Source organism: Larus michahellis, chromosome 2 (genome assembly GCF_964199755.1).
Source record: "Larus michahellis chromosome 2, bLarMic1.1, whole genome shotgun sequence".
Taxonomy (NCBI): Eukaryota; Metazoa; Chordata; class Aves; order Charadriiformes; family Laridae; genus Larus; species Larus michahellis.
Genome location: NC_133897.1, coordinates 15590782 through 15611246, shown reverse-complemented (window position 1 = coordinate 15611246; position 20465 = coordinate 15590782). Strand labels below are relative to the sequence as shown.

At 38.3% G+C, this 20465-nt stretch overlaps 1 protein-coding gene across 2 annotated transcripts in view; it reads right to left on the bottom strand.

Moving 5' to 3' along the window:
- Positions 1–13194, bottom strand: part of CUL2 (cullin 2) — a 51807-nt gene extending 38613 nt beyond the window's left edge. Inside the window, exons 1-4 of one of the 2 annotated variants that reach the window (XM_074574220.1) lie at positions 13046–13194; positions 9875–10013; positions 3735–3837; positions 1734–1828 (exon numbers count right to left, since the gene is read on the bottom strand). In XM_074574220.1, coding sequence (XP_074430321.1) covers positions 1734–1828; positions 3735–3837; positions 9875–9993 — 317 coding nt within the window. In that variant the 5' untranslated portion in view covers positions 9994–10013; positions 13046–13194. The remainder of the gene's footprint in view (positions 1–1733; positions 1829–3734; positions 3838–9874; positions 10014–13045) is intronic. The other variant, XM_074574219.1, reaches the window with a different exon arrangement.
- Positions 13195–20465: the final 7271 nt, after the last annotated feature.

Here is a 20465-nt window from a genome sequence, read left to right as displayed (position 1 = left end):
GAAGTACTTTCACACAAAAAATTCTCTCAAAAAACCCCAAAAAAGTGCCATAACATGTAATGAAGTGTTTCTAATGCATGAAAGTCATTATGACTACTAATCAAGCACTGCGTTATTTCTTGCCTTCATGTGAGAGGGTCTTTTAGTTCCCATTACAATGTACATTTTTTTTATTGAAGTCATACCCTTTAGAGACTTTTAAAAGCTAGTATATGACAAAACTCAGAATTCCAACACAAAGAAAGAAGATATAACTTTGTGGTAAAATTACTTCCAACAAGATACCTAAAAAGTACATTTTCTGGACGAAAACACCGTATGCAAAGCAGGAAGAAGAGTTAGAATGGGCAGAGCTGGCACAAAATAAATAACTTCAGAGTTTAAGAACTCGGCTTCACTGATATATGAATACCACTCTACTGAGCTTATATATATTTACAGGTTAGTTCAAGTGCGTAACAACTGTTGGGGGAAAAAAATGCCTAAGCTTGTTTGAAAATAAGACAAAAAATCAGGTTCACACTGCTGGAGAAGTACTTTAATTTGTTGGTTTATGACCAGAAGCACTCAAGCGTTCAGAAAATCTGTTACACAAAGCAGAATCAGTGAGATTCATACCCATTAAATAGGATTCCCCCACCCACAGTCCCGTATCAACTCTCCAGTTAAGTCAGTGAGACATTATGGAACTAAAATTTGCAAGGCCAAGATGGATTCCACCACATTTGTTCCCAGTCTGCTAGCAGTAATTTAATGGGTTCTACTACAAGATCACACAAACATCTCTTAATGTAATAGTAAAGGTCGTGAAATCCTTTGTAAATCCTCACATTATACCATCAAATAAGTACAGTATTAACAGTGCCCCATAAATTATATTTACCTGCTGGGTATCACATGCATAATGGACGTGTTGAACCTACAGTCAGTATGGAATTAAAATCCAAATCCTAGTAAATCCAAAGTCACCTCAATATAGCTATAATTCTAGCAACTCATGAATGAGTGAGTTTTATATGCTTAAGCTATCACTAGTAGCAACAAAACACACTCACAATTCAGGAAACAGTAGAAGTACAAAAATAACAGGGGTTAGTTGTGTTTTTATTTATAGACTTGGCTGTAATCTACTAAAGAAAAAAACAAAACTGTAAAATTGACTGCCTGTATACAGTCTATTAGTTTCTGAAATTCTCAGAAAACAAGGGGAAGTTTTCACTCCTCCTCCAATCACTGCAGTTCAAACATTCACCTGAAAAGAAATGAGCCAGAGAGCACATAGCCTTCTCTGAAAGCCTCTTCTAGAAGGGAGAGCTCTGTTTTTGCCAAGGTATGTGGCTAAGCTTTGGAACAAACCATGCTGCTTCAACTGGACACCAGTACAATGCCATCCTTGTAGAAAAACACCTAGGATTATGAGCTACTTCACTGCAGGGTTGACTAGCACCAACATACTTGGCACCGCAACATCAGAAACAGAGGTAGAATACATTAGTAATGAATGAACAGTAGGAATCATCTTAGATAATTACTTCAGTGGTAAGGAGCGATGCACAGAAAACTTGTTGGAGCATTATTCCTTTTTTCTCATGTTCTGCTACCGTAACTATACTCTCTCCAAAACTGATCTGGGGCATACTCAGCTATTGCTCTCTTTAAACAACATTCTTAGACTTAAGCGACAGATCACTGTAAACATTTCAAAAGTTTAACTACTAATTTGCAAAGCTTACCTGTATAAACAGTCCATATAGTCTGCCCCTTTGCTATACTCTTCCCAGTATCTGTGATACATAACCAGTACTTGTTCTTCAGCTTCCAGAACTCTCTGTGAAGGAAGACATGCACCCCCGCTAAAATTAGTATGAAAATAGCATACATACATAGGAAGTTATAACAGGATTATCATTTTGGAATAAACACCACAGATTCAAAATTAAGACTACATCTAAGCTTTTACTGGTGTAAAAATAACTTTGTTCTTTTTAAATACAAAAAACCCCAACTTCAGGTGTTGTGGCTGGCTTGCCAAAACTTTGTAGTATGAAGATTTGTTAGTTTTCTGGTCATTGCAACAATCTCTGTAACATATTATTTTCTATTTGCCTTAGCAGAAGTACTTGCTTGAATAAGCACGGTTCATATTCTCACTTCATACTGGTGGGAGAACTCGCATAACTATTCCCTCACTGACACAAATCAATTTTAAATTCATGCAGCCACACGCACAGTGGAGGAGTTGCCTAACTAAAACCACTTAAAATCAGTATGCCTTACTGGTTACACAAGCCCTTATACTTACCAAGAATCCTGGAATAAAACAAGTTTAATGATGTGCAAATACATGCAAACTTAAACACGTCTTAAGTTCTGTAAATCTAGGCCCAAATCTTTTGCAGTTTAGGAGAATTATCTAAGTTGCTGATGTACTGAACTTCTCAAAATACATTAATACTTCAAAGGAATAAGTTCAACAATTTAAACAAATTAGTATGATTTATGAAGGAGGATGAGATCCTAGGAAGTCAGCTATAATTCTCTCTAGAGTACGTAATTTTAAATTCTGGCTCAAGCTGCAAAGAAGCCTATGCAAAAATAATGTAAAAGAGGAAAGCTAACAGCCAAAACAGAATCGAAAGTGCTTTCCTTTGTAGTATGAATTTTACGAAAGTTTTCCAACGTTATTTCAAAGACAAGTGGTGGATAGCCAATTTAAAAAATGCATTTATGCTTTCCACTACTTCCCACAGCTTCTCCTGTGCTGGCACTTGCCTGATGATGCTAAGTGAGCTCATCCAGCTCACTAAATAAATGAGGAAGAATTTTTATGGCTGTTATTTGCCAGTTTAATGAACTGATTTAGTCTACCAAGGCATCAGAGGTATTCTCTCTGCAACCAGTGGAACTACCTATTAAGATACCCAGTCCATCTCATCAAATACACAGATACCCTAAGCTCAAAAAATAGCATGAAGCCATTCAGCAGTACTATCTAGAACTTGCAATTCTTCATTCCCTATACAGACACCAAAGACAGGCAGGCACCTTATTTAAATCTACTTCTCTTTTTACTGACATACAAGGAGACACTGTTCATCAATCCTATAAATTCAAAACGATGAATCAAGATTCTATTGAAATCGGCTGCCCCAGCTGGTGAGACAAAAGTTAATTCACAGCTATATAGGTATACAAGTACTGTTATTTGTCATAATAAATAATTTGTCATCACTTCCTCCCCTCCCAAGCATTTTTGTTATTTTATTTCCCACATATTTCAGAAGTTTTCTTTAGTATATACAATCAGTTTCCAAGACAACAGAGTAGATACTTTTACACTGTAACATAAGGCTAATGACAAACTGTATTACATTTGGAAAATGAAGACATTTCTGTAACTTGTTTTATTATAAGCATTCAACAGAAAAGAAAGAACTTACTTTTCAAGCCAATTAATATTTTAGATAAACCTTAATTGTTGGCTTAAAAAGAAAGCTCCTTCTTTTGTGCTGCATATAGGCAGATATCTATATATCTGTCTACATTGTTTTGTGTGATGTGCGTTATGTATATCGGATATATAGATATAAGTTCTGCCTCTAGAACTCTGTCATCTGTGATTTAGTCTCATAAAATCTGCATACCTTCATACATACAAAATAAATAAAACCCCTCCCTAAAGTCAAAAAAGAACAAACAATATATATATGTACATCAGTAACTGCATAGGTTACCTTGTGCAAATGGCGTACATGATTTTCCAAAAAAATTTTAGTCTCAGTATAAAGTCTCTCTCCAAGAGGTTCAGGATAGGCCACACACAAAGCATAAATGTCTCTGGGCTCAGAGTCAAGGTTTGTACCTGCTTAAAGTGTAAAAACTTATCAATAAAATTTAAGATTTACAGAACCTTTTTTTCCTCACACACACAAAAGATAAAATGGATCATTTTCTGAAATTAGTATAAGTCCTGATTTGTGAAGAATCTAAGTTTTAAGCATCACTAATAAATTTTAGGTAGTGGAAGGTGAGAGCATGTTAGAGCTAAGATCCCAGAACTTCTGGTAGCCCCACATTGACACAGCTTCTAACACTTATTTGCCACCTATGAATAATACATGATTATCTCAAAGTGAAAAAGCAGCTTTCATCCAAAATTCTTCCTCTGTATCTGCAGCCAATGTGAAACTGAGTTTCTTTTCAGATAACGGAAAGAAACACTAATTAGGTTAAGAACATGATTAGCCAAGTATGGAGCAGAGCAAACATGAAGTGAAGCTGACTTCAAGATTTCCTCCCCCAAACCAGTCCTTGCATATTCCCCCCCAACTCCACAGGTAAAACAGTTTTGTGGGACACTGGAAATTAAGTCATCACAATGGTGGTGTGGATGCAAAAACTTTATTCTATTTTTAACCATTATTATCACTTTAGTAATTGTGTTTAGATCACAGCCACACAAAGCAGTTATACTCACTCACTTAAATGGGCAGCAGCAAACAGTTAAACCCCTTAAGGTCGTTTGTCCCTGAAGCATCCCGCAAAGCAACACCTTTGGTTTGTAAGGTTTATATCAAGTTTTTAAAAAGACACTTTGTCTTTCTAAAAACTTTGTCAGGAACAGAATTTATGATTAAGAACTTTGCTTTCAGAGAAGTCAAGCAAGGATTAAGTGAAGCTTCAGGTAAACAACTGTGGGAAATAAACTAGTTCTGCAAAAATTATTTAAAACATCATGCCTATCTACTAAGTCAAGGCACTTTATAAAGCCAGCCATGCTAAAAAATAATGACTTAGTATAGATTACTTTTCAAGGTAAGCTCTTTAATTAAGGGAAGATGAGATCTGCTTTCCTCTAGTTTACCTCAAGAAGCACATGCCTGCGTAAAAGAAGGTAGAAGACCTAAGGACAGTTGACAAGTCACCTGCTTAGTCTATAGTCAAGCTTTCACCACACAATTTTTCCCAGAAGCATGTTTCATTTTTTATATTGATGCTACTCAAAACAGAGAGGGCACTGATGTAGGACAACTAAATGGAAAAGCGCCTTTATTTGGCAACTAGAATCTCAGAAAGCCTAATCAGAGTCTAATCTTGAGTACAGTTATTTCATCCATACAGATCATCTTTATCAGAATTCTCCTCAGAATGTCAAGAGCATTAAATGTAAACCCCAACAAACAAAACAGGCAATATTCACTGCTTTGTAACACCAGCTAGAGTTACATTACACCAACTAATAAAATTATGACCAATGAAATACAAAAAAAAATTATTAAATTAGTAGCAAAGAATGAAAAATTTTCTTAAACAGATTGTAAAGAACAATTGGTGCTTTTGGGTTTTTTTGTTTCTTTACTTTTTGTTTGCGGGGGGGGAGGGGTGGTGGCAGCATCCTCAATATCATTCAGATCACAAGCACCTTCACTATGCAAATATATTTCCGTGATAGTCAATTCCAGAATTAGAAACCTTTGTAAGCTACTCAGAAGGACAGGGGACACAAGTTAGAGGAAACAGGCACTCTTCACCACTACAGCACAAGAAAATAATAATGGCAGCTTATCTGACAAAAGCAGCAAACAATTATCTCTGAATTTATCTAGCTTCTGTACCCTCAGCTTCAGTTAAGAGTCCAGATGACGTGACTGTTGTAAACAAGTTTCTTAGTTGTAATAAACCTATTTAAGAACAAAAACGGTATCTGTGCCCCTTCATGAAGATGCACATCCTCCAAACTTGCCTTTCCTTATTCTAGAGAACAGTCAAATTTTCTTGCAAATGAAGAAAGCTGAATCTAGTCTTCTGTCTTGACATATAACACTCAGTTTGCATACCTGCTGAAATTAAACTAACAGCTTAATCACAGAAGTACCTCCACAGGCACCTCACAGGTTTTCCTGTATTAACGAAATGATAAAAATCAACACTAAATTCTACTTGTTTGATACCCATGTTTCTCTGTATTTCTAAAAAAAGAGCTACCATGAGTCTCAAAAACACGTAACAGGGCAGCTTTGCTACAGAAAGTTCACATTCTTGCTCAATTTGTACTAGTTTATTCATCTAACTATATCTTTCAGTCCAGAATTCAAATTGAAGTGTAGCATTCAAAATATTGTGAATCTTTTAAAAAAAAGAAAAAAAACAACAAACAAAAACCCAAACAAACAAAGCCTTTCAGGGGAGATGAATCATTAATCATCACTGGTATTTTACTCCATAAACGCAAAGCACATTTCTTCTGTACTGCTGTCCCTTAGAAGATCAGGAAGAAGCCTTTACTATTCAATAATTTATTTTTAATGGTGAAAGCTATCTGTCCTTCCAGTTCAGCACAGTTTTGCAGGGTAAGAAAGTTCAAAGGAAGCTGAAGGCAAATTGCTGCTTAGGGGCCCTTCACTCTGTGTTGAGAACAAGAACATCAAAAGTCTTGTGTGATTTAAGTGCTCCAGTAGTTGCTATTTGAGGGGTATTACCCAGCAATGGGAAGCCAAAGCAATTCTAAAATAAGGAAAAAAAAAAAAAATTACCATCAATAAGAAAAGACTGTATCCAAGGCCACAAAAGCTCACAAATATTGCCCTCAGGGTTAGAAAAGCAGCTAGTTAAGACCATATATTAATGGAAGGTTTTGAATAAGTTTTCTCTAGAAGACTAACGTAGAGCTTTTGGAAAATTTCTGTCACGGCTGGTCTTCCTCTACACCAGAATCAAAATTCATACAGTACTTGAGGAGTCACAGTCATAAGAATCACGATCATATGACCTTTATTTACTCTTCCTTCTCTTTGGGATGGTTCTTATATTAAAGATACACGTTTGTAAGTTTCTGGTTCATCATAGGATCTGTGTAAAATAGGGATCAGAGGAGGGAGAACAAACATGCAGAAAAACAGAAGAAAAACAGATGTCCATGTTGCATGCTTTTGAAATAATCCTATTTGCAGTATGTCTAATTCCTCCCCGGGTATTGCTCATCCTATTTATTTGGCTGGTGTAAAACCCAAGACAACAGGAAGATCCTGATGTTCTAACCATTCAAAAAAGTTCTACTGCTAAAAGGTAGTTATCAAAGTACAGAGGAACTACCACTCTCTAATCAAGCTTGATCACGCGTTTTAACTTAAAGAGCACTCGCCAGCCTACTGAAGAGTTAGAAGCAAAGTCTTGAAAGTTATACAAAGCATTCATAACAACCAAATTATTGTAAATAACATCTCAAATAGAGAGATATAACTGTCACTCATTTACCAGACAATGAAACAACTTCAGAAACACTTCTTTCTGCAGGGAACCTTAAAGGAAACCTGAAGGTCAAAGGTGGCTCAAGATGACTCACAGTTTAAATAAAGTGACATATGGTCTTTCAAGTGATCTTTTCCAGAAGATTTTAACTCTTACACAGTTGTGGTTCTGAGCCCATTGCCATTCTAGCATTTCAAGTTTGAGATATAAGCTATATTTAAAGAATAAGCTATGTTTAACAATAAAATTACCATGAGAGTTACAAAGAATTACTATATTCAAGACAAACAAGCTCTGAGGAAGTAGTGAGGCAAAAAATAGTTCTAGAAGTGGAATATGCACAGTACAAACCTCTCAACCCTAAAATACTATTAGTCTGCATGCACCATTTGATATCAGCTGTCTCAAGCAGCACAAGAGAAAACAAACACTTCTTAGAATACACTGCGGCAGATTGAAGTCATGATTCTTTGCTGTATCTTATCCTTTGTTTCCATATCATTGTTTCGACTAATCAAATCATTTGTCACCTTTTTATTGTACTTATTAAGCAGCAAGAAAAATAGTTAATATGTTTCCTTTAAAATCCCTGCAGATGTTTAGAAACAGATTACTCCAATTAAACTGAATTTAACAGAGAATGAAAAGCTAACAAAGAACAAGACATATTTTTTAAATGCAACATCTTCCTAAAATGTATCATTAGTTTTCTTTATATATTTAAAACCTGTAAAAAGCTTACATACCAGCTGTACAGAACTACCAGTTTCACCAAGTTGTCGAATACTCAGTGAGCGGTTTGTGTTAAAACACAGAGTTCGGTTAAAGGTAGCAGAAGTACTAAACAATCAACACTTATGCTGGAAGTTACAAGTCACACAACCTCCTCAGGCCATTCAGCCATACAGAATAAGCCAAAAGGCTCTTGCCTGTGCCAAATTAGGCACTAATAGCGCCACATTCCAAGGAATGTAATTAAGAGATGATAGTAAGTAAGGTCTTAAGAATTACATGCCAAAAGATTCTTCCAAGACTGCTTCCAGAGCCTGCTATTCATAAGTGTTCCCTTTCTGATGTTCAATCAACTGGAGTAAATCCCAAAAGAGGATCAACAGCAGACTTGCGTACAAGGCCACCACATAAGGAGTTCTAAGTGAAACAGTGTGATGAGAAGAATCAATCCAAGTTCTCACTCAGTTATTATTTTAGATTTAAATCTGTTTTAGGTGCCTTTGTTTAAACGTTTAGAGCTCTAAGCTACAGAAGTAATCACTTGTTGAAGACTGAAACATGCAATTCTCAAAAGCTGCTTAGAAAGAATGACTATAGCACAATTTGTCAGCACATAAGTGCACAACTGATTAATTCAAAAAGTCTGTAAGTTTTGGAGTCATTTGAACTTGACTCCAAGACAAGGTGAAGAGTCATGCTCCCAGAAATTAATTACAAAGTTTTAGAATTAAAGAACTCCTTAAAGATTATTGTACCATATTGCAGAAAAAGGCTCCACAAGCAGTATGAGCAACTGTATTTTTCTTTTATGTATTTATACACATGCACGTATTCAAAACACTGGCACATGAGAAAGCGATTCTGAGAAATTGTAACACATTCAGAAAGAAACTTTAGAGCCTAGCTCCTGCACACAGAATAAGCTTATGCTATAAAAAAAAAAAAAAAAAAATCTATGTGTAAGAATCTTACCAGGAGCTTCTTTTTCCACTCAGAAGAATTAACAAATCAATAAATAAGTCTAAGCGATTCTTCTCCCCTATAATTAAACCAAACTCAGTCAAATTGCTGTGGAACAGCTGCAAAGCCTCCTAAAATTCTCTAATTATTCACCACACTGTAATGGCTAACGAATACATAGACACAGGGCACAGGGTTAGAATAGTTACACTTCTTTTAAAAGAAGTTCACTGAAACTTAAATCTGTAAAAAAATTACCATTCCATTTTACATGTAAAAAAGCAAACCTTTCACTACAACAATATATGTACAGCTGGGACTTGAACAGCAGGACCACAGATCACAGTTAGAGGAGTAATTATTTTTAAACATAGCTTAACTGTCAGGAATAGAGAGGCAATAACAGTGGAGGGAATGGAGGAAGGCTTTTTTATACACCCTTGCCATAGAAATGTCTATTACGGTAGTCATCAGTACACTTAGAAGTGTAAAGAAGAGGGAGACATCTCTAAACAGAACAATCTCACCACACCCTGGCCCCCCAAATTTAAAGACATGCATTCTCTGTCTTAGGTGCTTCCCCTGCTACACACACTTGGGCATACAGGAAAAACTCATTATCAGGACAGGGGAAATTCAGTGCCTGTACTTTTGTGAACGGCTGTATCATAAGCTAAGTATTAGAGCTACTAAAAGTGAGTAAAACTCAGTCCGGCTTACTTTTTATTACTGTGGTGATTTTCACACAGAACACTTCCCAAATACACAGAATTCCCCAGAATTCCCCATCCCTTTCAACATATCCATTGACCCACAGGCTTAATAACAGCTACAACCTTACAACAAGTTTCAGATCGAGACCACTGAAATTGTTCTATAACGCAAGCCTACTCTGTGCTAAGCGCATTAAGTCAGATTTTCACTTAAAGGATACGAGAAGCGATCATTCCATGTTGCTCTTTCAACATAATCCAACATAACAACAGCTTTAATTGTTGTTAGAAGTTTGTTCCATGTTTCATCAAAGTCAACTACTCGTGGTTTCAAGGACATTGTGGGGCTTTAGTGTTAATCTGTAGAAGAATTAAACATGTCAGACAACATTGCACAATCATAAAAAAAATACATTTCCTTTGAATTTTTCAATTTAAACTTTGTACGCTGTTGCACCACCATGATACAACACCACAAAGAACACCCACCCTTGCTTTCCCACCCTCCAAAATCAAGCTCACAAGTCCTTATTTTTAACATTATGGAATGGAACATCAATGTTGCATGAATAGCCGATAACACCAATTAATTTAACAACATCGTGCTTCGTAAAGTTCATCACCTTACCAAGCCGCCCATTTAACAGTGCCAAATGAAGAAAACAACTTTCCTGTAAATTTTTGTTTGTTCACTTTTAGGCAAAGATTGTTTCAGCTGTATCCGAGAGAATTTTGGGCAGGAATACACTGAATGTATTACCAGAGTATTTGAAATTACTACTGTCAGTTTGTAGCCTGCGTTCACCTCAAGCTTTCATGAGACATTTTTGGTGTTGTATTTAAAAAGCCACAAAACCCGAAAGCTTTGATCAGGATGACAAAGAGAAAACGCATCTAAACACAGAGCATTATGCAGAGCTTGTGCAGCTTATTGCATGGTGCAGCAGGACAAATAGTGAATTCTTTCAAATAAGACACGGCTTGACAATACGGAAGCTGTGTTAATAATTTCCTATCAAAAATACCGGAAGGCATTTATCGAACAAAAAACATTAAATTACTGAAATAAACCCAGGAAAAAAGTAAGGTAATTTAAAAAAAAAGAGGTCCTGAGAGACACAACTGTGATGGCCTCTTCTTTGTTTCTATTTGTCTCTGTCCTGTGCACCTAATCTAGAAAGGACCTGATGTGTGACATTCCATGCACAAAGCAAGTCTAGTTCTTGCTCAGGAACATGACATTGTAAGACTAAAACAAAAAGTGGAAAGAATACTCCTATTTTCATTTTAAATAGATTGGCAAGTAACTGTTAACTTGTCTCCCCAAATTTTCAAGATCACAAGGGAAAAAAGAAACTAGTAAAAACCAGACTTTTAGCACAAGAGGGACACCTCTATAACAGTGGGGAAAAAAAAAAATCAAACGTCATGCTAAATAAAATATTTAGCAACCAGTGTACTACCTTAACAGCTACCAGCTCTTAATTTTTCTCAGGCAGATTAGCTCTCTCAAACTGCAGGATATACAGCTTCTCAGATTAAGGAAAAAAAAAAAAAAAACACACACACCCAAAAAAACCCCAACCCCAAAAAACAACCAGATGCAACTTTTACACTCTATGCATGATAAATGTCACCCTGACTAACTAACCAAACTCCTTAACTGCTAATTCAGGAACCGCAGAGTGTTGTTCTCCTCTACCTGCAACACAACAGCTTCCGTTTAAAATGTAACCAATGTATTACCCAACCCACATGTGCTTTGATTTCATAAAGAAACTGAGTAGCAGCTAAGCAATATCGAGGAAGTGGTATTATCCTAGGTTTTATTAACAGGAAACTTTTTAAAGAAGAACTAAAAGCTCAGTAAATTGTGCATAAATATTTTCAGTTCAGAAGAAACATTTAAGTTGTTATATTTGCAACATGGCTATTACCACTTTTGGAAATTAAAAAAAAATCTTCAATCCATGTATGTTTGTTGTAGCTTAGCACAGAGAAAAATCAGTGACAACCGACAAAAAAGAAACATATATCCATCAAAGAAAGTAAGGTGAAAAACACAAACTGATGTATGTTTCAGAGAAACACCAATGGCAATAGAAGTAAACAGCAGTAGAGCTCACTTTCAGGAAAACAAAAAACAGTAGTCTTCTAAAAGCTCTAATATTATTCTTCTTCTGGAAAACCCAAGAGCATTTTCAGCTGACCCCAAGAGAAAATAATCATGGTCCACAAGCATTTTAACAATGCTAAGAAGTTCTTGTGGTAGTGAAGTCATACCTAGCATTACGTTATATGTTGCTCTCTCTGAAGCACACTTGCTATCTCCAAGGTAAAAGAACAATTCCCTTCACAAATAAACAAAACTGAGGAGAGGGAGGAAAGGTGAAGAAAACATCCTCCCCGCAATACATCCCACAGAATCATTAATGCTGTGTTTATTATCACCAACACCTAATAATATGTATGGCAATGTGCATCCACATACTTACAAAGGTATTGCAGGATTAAATAGCTTAAGACAGGGCTGACTGTTACTTGACATTCTCTTACAGCTTTCACATCGATATGAATTTATACTTGCTTTGCACACACATTAACAAATACAGTATAACTTTTTCCTGTAAGATGCTAGGGTTTGGGGGTTTGCTGTGCTTCAGCGTCTGCTGTGCGCAAGCTCACCAGCTTAGAGTACTAAATGTCTCGGACTGATACAAGTAACTTCCGTGGTAAAAATTATAGCACAGCACAATATCTACCCTAGGGTTTATGCTACTCAGGGGGTGGGAAACCATACCTGTTTGACAAGCCCAAAGGTAAGCAGATATTGTTGAAATGTATTTACACACGAGAATAACGAAAGGGTGTTGCTTCCATCACCTCATTCTTTAAAACACACCGCCGTCATACTCAGTATATTTGTTCGCACAAATAAACGTAGTTTTTTTGGCCAGCGTCAAAACATTTCCCCAAGTTTCCAACCTGTTTAACCCCCTCAAGAAATAACACAAGCTAGTAGGTGGGAGAACAGCCAAGGGCAGGAATACCCGCCTCAACCGTGTACACAGCCTTCCCTCCCCCCCACCCCCAAAAAAAAACCCAAAAAAACAAGAGCGAAACCGGGCGGAGGCGAGGCGAGGCGAAGAGATGACCGGGCCCCGCCAGAGAACCCGCACCGCACCCTCCCCACAGGCAAGGGCAGGACGCGGGGCAGCAGCCGGGGCCGGGCCGGGTGCGTGTGGGGGCGCTGAGGCCCTGCCTCCCGCCCGGGCCCGGGCGGGAGGCAGGGCCTCAGCGCCCCCACACGCACCCGGCCCGGCCACCCACAGGACGGTGACCGCCGGACTCCCTCCCCTCATCCCGGCGGCTCCCCCGGTGAGGGCGGTTACCTGGCGACAAGGAGGCCTGAGTCAGCGACGCCCACCCGCCGGCCTCCCTCGCTCCTCGCCCTGCGGCCGCGGTCCCTGCCCCGCTCCCCTCCTCACAGCGCTGCCATTACCCGAGCCGCCCGCGCCCCGCCCCTCAGCCCGGCGCTGCCACTGACGCCGGCGGGGCGCGGCGGCAGCCGCTCCCACCGCTACCTCCCCCGACCCTCCGCACCGCTCCCTCACCGCACCGCTCCCTCACTCCGCCGCCACTGGGCTCGCCCCGCCGGCGACAGAATGGGCGGCGGCCCACGAGTCCCGGCGCACCGTCACTTTTCTGACCCCCCCCCCCGCCTGAGAACCGGGGCTTGGTACAGCCCGCTCTACGGCAAGCGCGGGCGGCCTCAATTACCCCGCAGAGCGTCGGCGCGGGGCCGCACGGCGCATGCGGCGTCGGGCACACTGCGCACGCGTTGCGCCTCCATTGGTGACCATTCCCTCGTCCGCGCATGTGCGGCACACTCCGGCTGGAAGCGGTAGGGGCTGGTCACCGCCCGGCTCGAAATGGAGTTGTGGCGGGCCGGCGGGCGGGACAGATAAGTGCAAGCCGCTCCTCCAACACCCTGTGCCGGGGTGTCTCGGTGCCCAGGGCTTCGTGTGAGGAGATTCCCGTGTGCCCAGACGGTGGAGGTGTCCCCGTCCCGCTGCGGAGGGAGCAGGCGGCTGCCGAGCTCACAGTGAGGACTCCCGGCCGCGGGTAAACTGCTGCCGGCACCTGCTGGGGAGAAAGAGGCGCCGTGCAGCGGCAGGGCCCGCGCCCCGGCCTTGTCCGCCCGCCTGTGGCTGCTGTCTCCGCAGGGCGCCTGCCGCCGGCCTTGGCGTCTCCTTGGCGGAAAACGGCAACAAAAAGTTCTTAAGTCGAAATAACCGAGTAAACCCACTGTGGAGACAAAATAGTTTAAAGCCTTTGCACGGGTATTTCCCGTGCGGGAGATGGCCTGTGCCTGATGGGAGGAGTCAGGGCTAAACGGCCATCTGCTGCTCGGAGGGACCCGCGGCTCCCGCTCCTCTCGCTTCTTGCTCACAGTGACTGAAGTCTGCTTCTTTCCATTTTGCAGGAAAACGTGAGCCTGTTTCCTGAGGTTTGTCCCAGAGGCAAAACCAGCACGTGGTTTAAAGCTGTCTCCGGTTTTCACGGCAGAAAGGCTGTGGGACTGACAGAGGAGAGGAAGGTTCTGAAGTACATTAGAAAACATGTAAAACCATTAAAAGTTAGGTGCAAAAATGTACCTTTTTTATCGATTTACCATGGCTCTACAAGCTGTGTGTCAGAGGGATAGCTATTGTAATTCATAAGAGCAGGAGAAATACATCTGGTTCCTGAAACCTGTTTCTCCTCCCCTTCTCCAAATGAACTGTGGGTTAATTTAACTTGCAACAGAAACTCACACTTGAACTTTCTTGTGGCAGTTTCCTCTGTCTTCCCTCTGTAAAACTGTTTTTCATCTTCTAATGCTCCTGAACCCATCCATTCTTATATATTTGAATAACTTAAAATATTTTCTTTTTAGTAACTGTATCCCTTACGAGGGTAAAGATTGCTCTTAAGAGATCCTTTAACAGACAATTACTAGATTACAAAGAAATAAGTAGTACCTCCTTAGGTTATTATATAATCTCTTTACTATTTTTCCCTTTGGTGCATGTGTACCATTATATCATACAAAATACTTTTAAGTACGTACTTTTTATTTTCTTTGTAAAAGGTATCAGTGTTCAGAAAATCTTAAAAATAGCTCACTATAAATAGCTAATTCACATTGTTTTTCTTTTCTCTTAGGAAGTTCAGGTATGTGAGGGATAGGAGGACAATAAGAAAATTAACCATCACTCAGAAAAAATATGAAATTTGGAATAGTAATTACTAATATAATTGCTGCATCAGCCAAAATATAACACATTTATAATTCTGATTTCTTTTTTCTGTTATTTGGAGTATGGTTCCTGCCAGAAGAAATCTGTGTTTGTTTTCAGCACACGTTTGTTTATTTAATTACGGAAATGCCACACAGCTGTTCTTACTATGCAAGAGAGTTTTCATACCTGTATCCTCCTTTTCATGCTACTCAAGTGCTCCTGTTTTTTCCTTTCCAACTGACAATAGCAACATTGGAAATACACAGCTGATACGGTGAAGTTGTGTTCTGAAAAGTGACTGAAGATTCTTTTACACTTCTTCTTATAACTTCCAGAACAAATTTCTTTGGGCCTGGATAATAGCCAGAGATGTATTTCTACATTTCTGCGTGAATAGAACCACTGACTTCAAATTCTTAAATATCTTTTTTTCCTTGATTGTGGAAAAATATTGCTTAGGCTGCTTTTTTATTAAAGGCCAAGTCCGGTTCCTCAGTTCTGCAAAAGCAAACTTAAATATGTCTTGAATAAAAAGGCACTTTGTTAGAAAACAGAAAATGAGGTTCTAAAGACATATAGTAAAAGTGCTCTGTAGTCTACATTGAATATGAGATTGTCACAGTGCATATTTCTGTATCTTTGTAAAACTGTATGTAGGTATCAGGTTTACATAATTACGGTACTCCAAAGTATCTTAATTCTATGTATATTAAAAAAGTATCACATCTAATTAACCTTATTTTTTTTTAAATATGACTATTTTAGGCTCTCAGTTTGGCAGCGATCTTCACATGGACAGCTGTAAAAATAAATTGTCCAAAATTATGTAATAACCCGGCAATTACATCAGCAGGTAGTGCAGCCCATCAATGGTCAATGTTCATGGGATCAAAAGTCTGAAGTAAAACCTCTGAAAATCATATAGTGTGGATATCAAGTCCTCAGCACCAACAGTTCTTTTCTACAGTTGTGTCACATTTGTGAGTGTAGATGCAGACAAAGAGCAGCAAAATACAAAAATGTTTATGATGTGATAAACACCCAGAATGTTTTCTGGAAATCTTTCTGTCCATTCACTGCAGAGGTTATTTAGTACACTTGCCTTCAAGTAGTAAGCAATATTATGGTGATTTTTTTTTTTAATATGCAGTTAAGGAGATTCTGAGAGATGCTAATTCTGCATCTACAAAGTAGATTTCTAGAGCTGAGCTAGTCGTTTTAGATCCCCCTTTTATATTAAGAGAAGGAGGCATGTCATTAACCTCATTTACCTACATTATGATGGGATAAACAGCATCCAAGGCTCTGTTACAAAGTGAACCTAGTGAGACCGGTTCAGATAAACTGCACCTTAAGTGTTTTGTTTTGAAACATCTTAAATATGAGTACAGATTGCTTCTCTGAGTATATTTAATACTGGCCAGACTTTAGGACCCTCTAGTACCTGCTGCTAAATATAGCTGGTCCAACTTTGTTCCTGTCAAAGTGGAATAGAACCTTATGATTCATCTTTTAAGATTTAAATTTCAAATTTAGAAAGTATTTGGGGCAGGTTTTCTAGAAGTGCCTAAGTGACAGAAGCATTCAACCGGGCGAATGGAATGTCAAGGCTACACAGGCTTTACAGCATTTCACTGAAAAATTTAAAACATGTTAATGTGAAAGGTGTTACATAAAACCTACGCATGTTAAGGAGGTTCTCCAAAAATGTCTCTGCATCAATATTTATGTTTTATTAAAGCTAAAAAAAGGATCCATTTAGAGTATAGAGCCTAAGGATCTACAGAGACATAGTTTTATGGAAGAGGGACATTTATTTCAGAAAGCTCTCTATTGTTCAAATCACTCAAAACTCATACCAAAATAATTCCTTTTCCTGTTGTCAAATCAAGCCCTTATCCATTTCATTTCCAGTGCTTACAACTTTTTCTTTAAGCCTTAACAATTTTCTTTGTTTTGAATTAGTTTTATTAACTCTTTCTAGACATTTTAAACACCACTTCAGACTTCCCTATTTTCAACCTGAAAAAAGTTCTTTTTCTGTTTTGCTGGTTTAGCTCTTCTGTTTGATGGGCGCAGGTGGGGGTGTGTGGTTGTAACTTTCAGCTTTTGATTGCTTGTTATTTTCTGCCAGTGTTACATTGTATCTATGGCACACTTTCCATTTTATAGGGCTGAAGGCTCCTTTCTAGCAGTAGCATTAGCAACAAGCTGGTAAAATTTACTCTTAGGAGTTAAGATATATGCTGACACAATTAAATTATGCTATTTAATCGTGCTGTGTGAATGTACTAATTGTACAAGATCATTTAGATATCACAACTTAGATGGCAGTTAATGAAAAGAATCCATATCTGTACTCTACCCAAACTTTACACAGCACACATTTTCTAAAATTTTGTTATATGAGAAAGTATTGCTCCGAGTTAACTATTGGAAACGGTGAACATAGATATGGGAAGGAAGGTATTTTCAAATCTAGTAATTTTGGGTGTTCAGCACTGGAGAATCATGTGCTGATTTTCTGAGATGGTGAATATTCACAGTTTCCACAGGCTTTAAGTTAGGTACCAAATCCTTACTTCTTCTGTGAACTCTGTTCTGGAAGACTGCAGTGGGGAACCATGATTTGGGAAACACAATTAGGAGGAAGAAAACGAACAGTCATTGTTGCTTTTTATGGAGGGTATTTAAAAATTGTTCTCGGGTTTAAATGGAGTCTGAGATGAGCATGCTGCGAGCGCTACTGTGTGTGCTGCTGAACTCATCCCGGCACTCCCACAGTGCTGCCTGCATATCCACAAGAACAGAGAGGTTCTCCTACAGTCCATTAAGAAATAATTTTAATGTATCCACTCAGAACCAGACTAAAACTTGTGTGTGTATGCACCAGTGCTTTACGTGAGTGGATACATGATTTATGCATCAGTGAGTTTAATTCAGTGTTAACTCTGCAGATGTTGATGGGGTGGGTTATGCCTGCTGGGCAGACATGCCCGAGAATACCAGCTACGAAAGTTGACATTTGACAAAGCTTTATCAATTAACGGAGCGTTCCAAACTTACTTTAAATCCAGGTTAACCTGGATGTTATCTTTTGGCAGCTGTAGCCAGTGGAGTCACAGATGGGTGACACAGATGGAAGCTCTGGAGGTTTTTGTAGGATGGTCCTATGGAGAAGTCAACTTCTCAGTGAATTCCTATCAATTCTGTATCAATTCTTGATTACAGTACTGAGACATACACAGCTTATTTTGTAGTATATGAATATGTCACCTTAAAATTTTGCCACAACGGATATACAAATTTAACGTTTCCATGATTGCATCTGCTGTCAAGTCTGTTCATCATTCTAACCAGTATTCCTGAAATTCCACTATTGTTTATATGCATTTGTTTTCTCTTATCTGATACTCCTGTTTCTCTGTCTGTTTGTATTAACTTGTTTTATTTTATATAATAAATTATTTTGGCAGGAGCTGTGTATTTTGTTTATGTTTATGCTACATCTAACACTCTATTATTCTGGTCCAAAATTAGGAATCCCACAGGCCTCTGATAATACAAACACTATATGAAATATGCCACTATATGACCTACTGCTTTATTTAAAGCTGTTTTACAGACCACAGTCTGAACTGACAGCAAACAGTCCACATTCCTCACCACCACCATTTCATTTGCAGATGCCTTCCATGTTACTACCTGCTCTTTATGCTTCTAATTTTAAATCCCATTTTACAGTAACAGATCCTTTAGCCTTTTTCATATAGAAAAAGAGAATATTTACTAAATTCTGAGCAAGTAACCTCTCTCTCCTTCCCTTGCAAGCACATTCTTTAGTTTGTGCACAAGATTTATGCTGGATTATTCAAGTTATGTTCATGTTACATTAAATTTTCACTAAATTAGTTAGTCTGCATTATTGGTGCAGATAATAATACTAAAATAACATTTTTTTCCTAAAAACAAGATAAATGAAAGCAGTAATGAACCTTTAGTTCATTACAGCTATTTTTAATCTGGACTTTTACTGTGGCTGTTTGTCTTTCATGTGGTGATGTACAAAATATGAGTGCAAATTGAGTGTACCTTTTGTGATTATAAAAAACCACAATAATAAAGTATTATTCTTATAGCTTTCTTTTTTTTTTAAAGTTTATGAAGAATTTTAAATGCGTGACTATTTTATCTGCTTAAACCCTCTTAATTCTTGATAAGAAATGGAAGCTCAGTACAATCATGTCCACAAGATGGCAGTGCCGAATATATAAAAAATAGCAGTTTAAGAAATGAAACCTGCATAAGCTACACTAAGACTGAAAAAATATACATCATTTTGTTCATTAAACAGGAAAATAAACAGGAACTGAGCTCCCCCAAACAACATTTATTAGTTAGCCATCAACTGCTTAGTTCAACTCCCAGATTTGTTCTGTCCTTCCCCAGGACCTGAGATAGCTTGAAAAAAAAAATCACAAATCTCATTTTTTCCTTGATTATTAAAATGTCTCACCGATTTATTTTCATGTCATTGTAGATAAGCAGTTAAATTATCTGCATGTATGAGCAATCCTAGATAATTTTCCTTTCCTATGTTTTTTGCCAAAAAAATATTGCTAAAAATCCCAGTTCTGTAACATAACTGACAAGTAAAATTGTGTATTTAGAACTTGTATTTAACGATCAACAAGTTGTAAAACTTTAGTAATGCAGTAACTCTGAATCTAAATGATTCTACTTAGAGGACTTCTCAGATATAAAATAGCTTTGTATGTGAGGTATCAAAATAGTAAAAACTTTCAGAGCTTTCATTTGTATGTCCTTCCATCAAATGCAGACAGCTCAGGTATTTGCTTGTTACGGGCCAGGTGGAAGTAGAGATAATAATTTACTAACAAACAAGTAATTTAAGAGGTTTTGGTGTTCCTATTTAGATTGCTAATCTAAGCAAACTTAGAAAAAGAATAAAAGAGCTTCATTAGAAGCTCTTATGTGACATTTTTTTCTGGCTTGCTGAAAATGGAGGAGCCCTGGCTGGGTCATTACCTGGCTGGGTTTGAATTCATTATTGGGGTTTTGCTTTCACGGTTGTAATTTTAATATAAAACTACCCCTGAAGCTTCCTATTGTAAATAAGCTATTGTTTGTAGTTTTCATGCTTCATCTTATACACGTAAAATCCCAAAGATATTATGTGTTACAGAGGTGCAGTAATAGAGTTGAGTACACAGCACTGGTAAAACATTATATATCACCTCTGCCGGCTGCTTTAGGAAAATGAAAGGGCCACGTGAGGGCACTGTGCGCAATGGAAGGAAAGTCGGCAAGTTCCAGAGAAAGTTATTTTCCCTCTGCCCACTCATGATTAAGAAATACACTTGTTTACAATATCAGCAGCGAGCCAAACAAAACACCACAACCAGGCCAATATTATTTTAAACTCCTCTCCCTCTTTAATTCAGAAATTGTGTAATTGCCTTCAGACGGTGATTCAACCCCCCTTTTTAGCAATATGACTATTTCT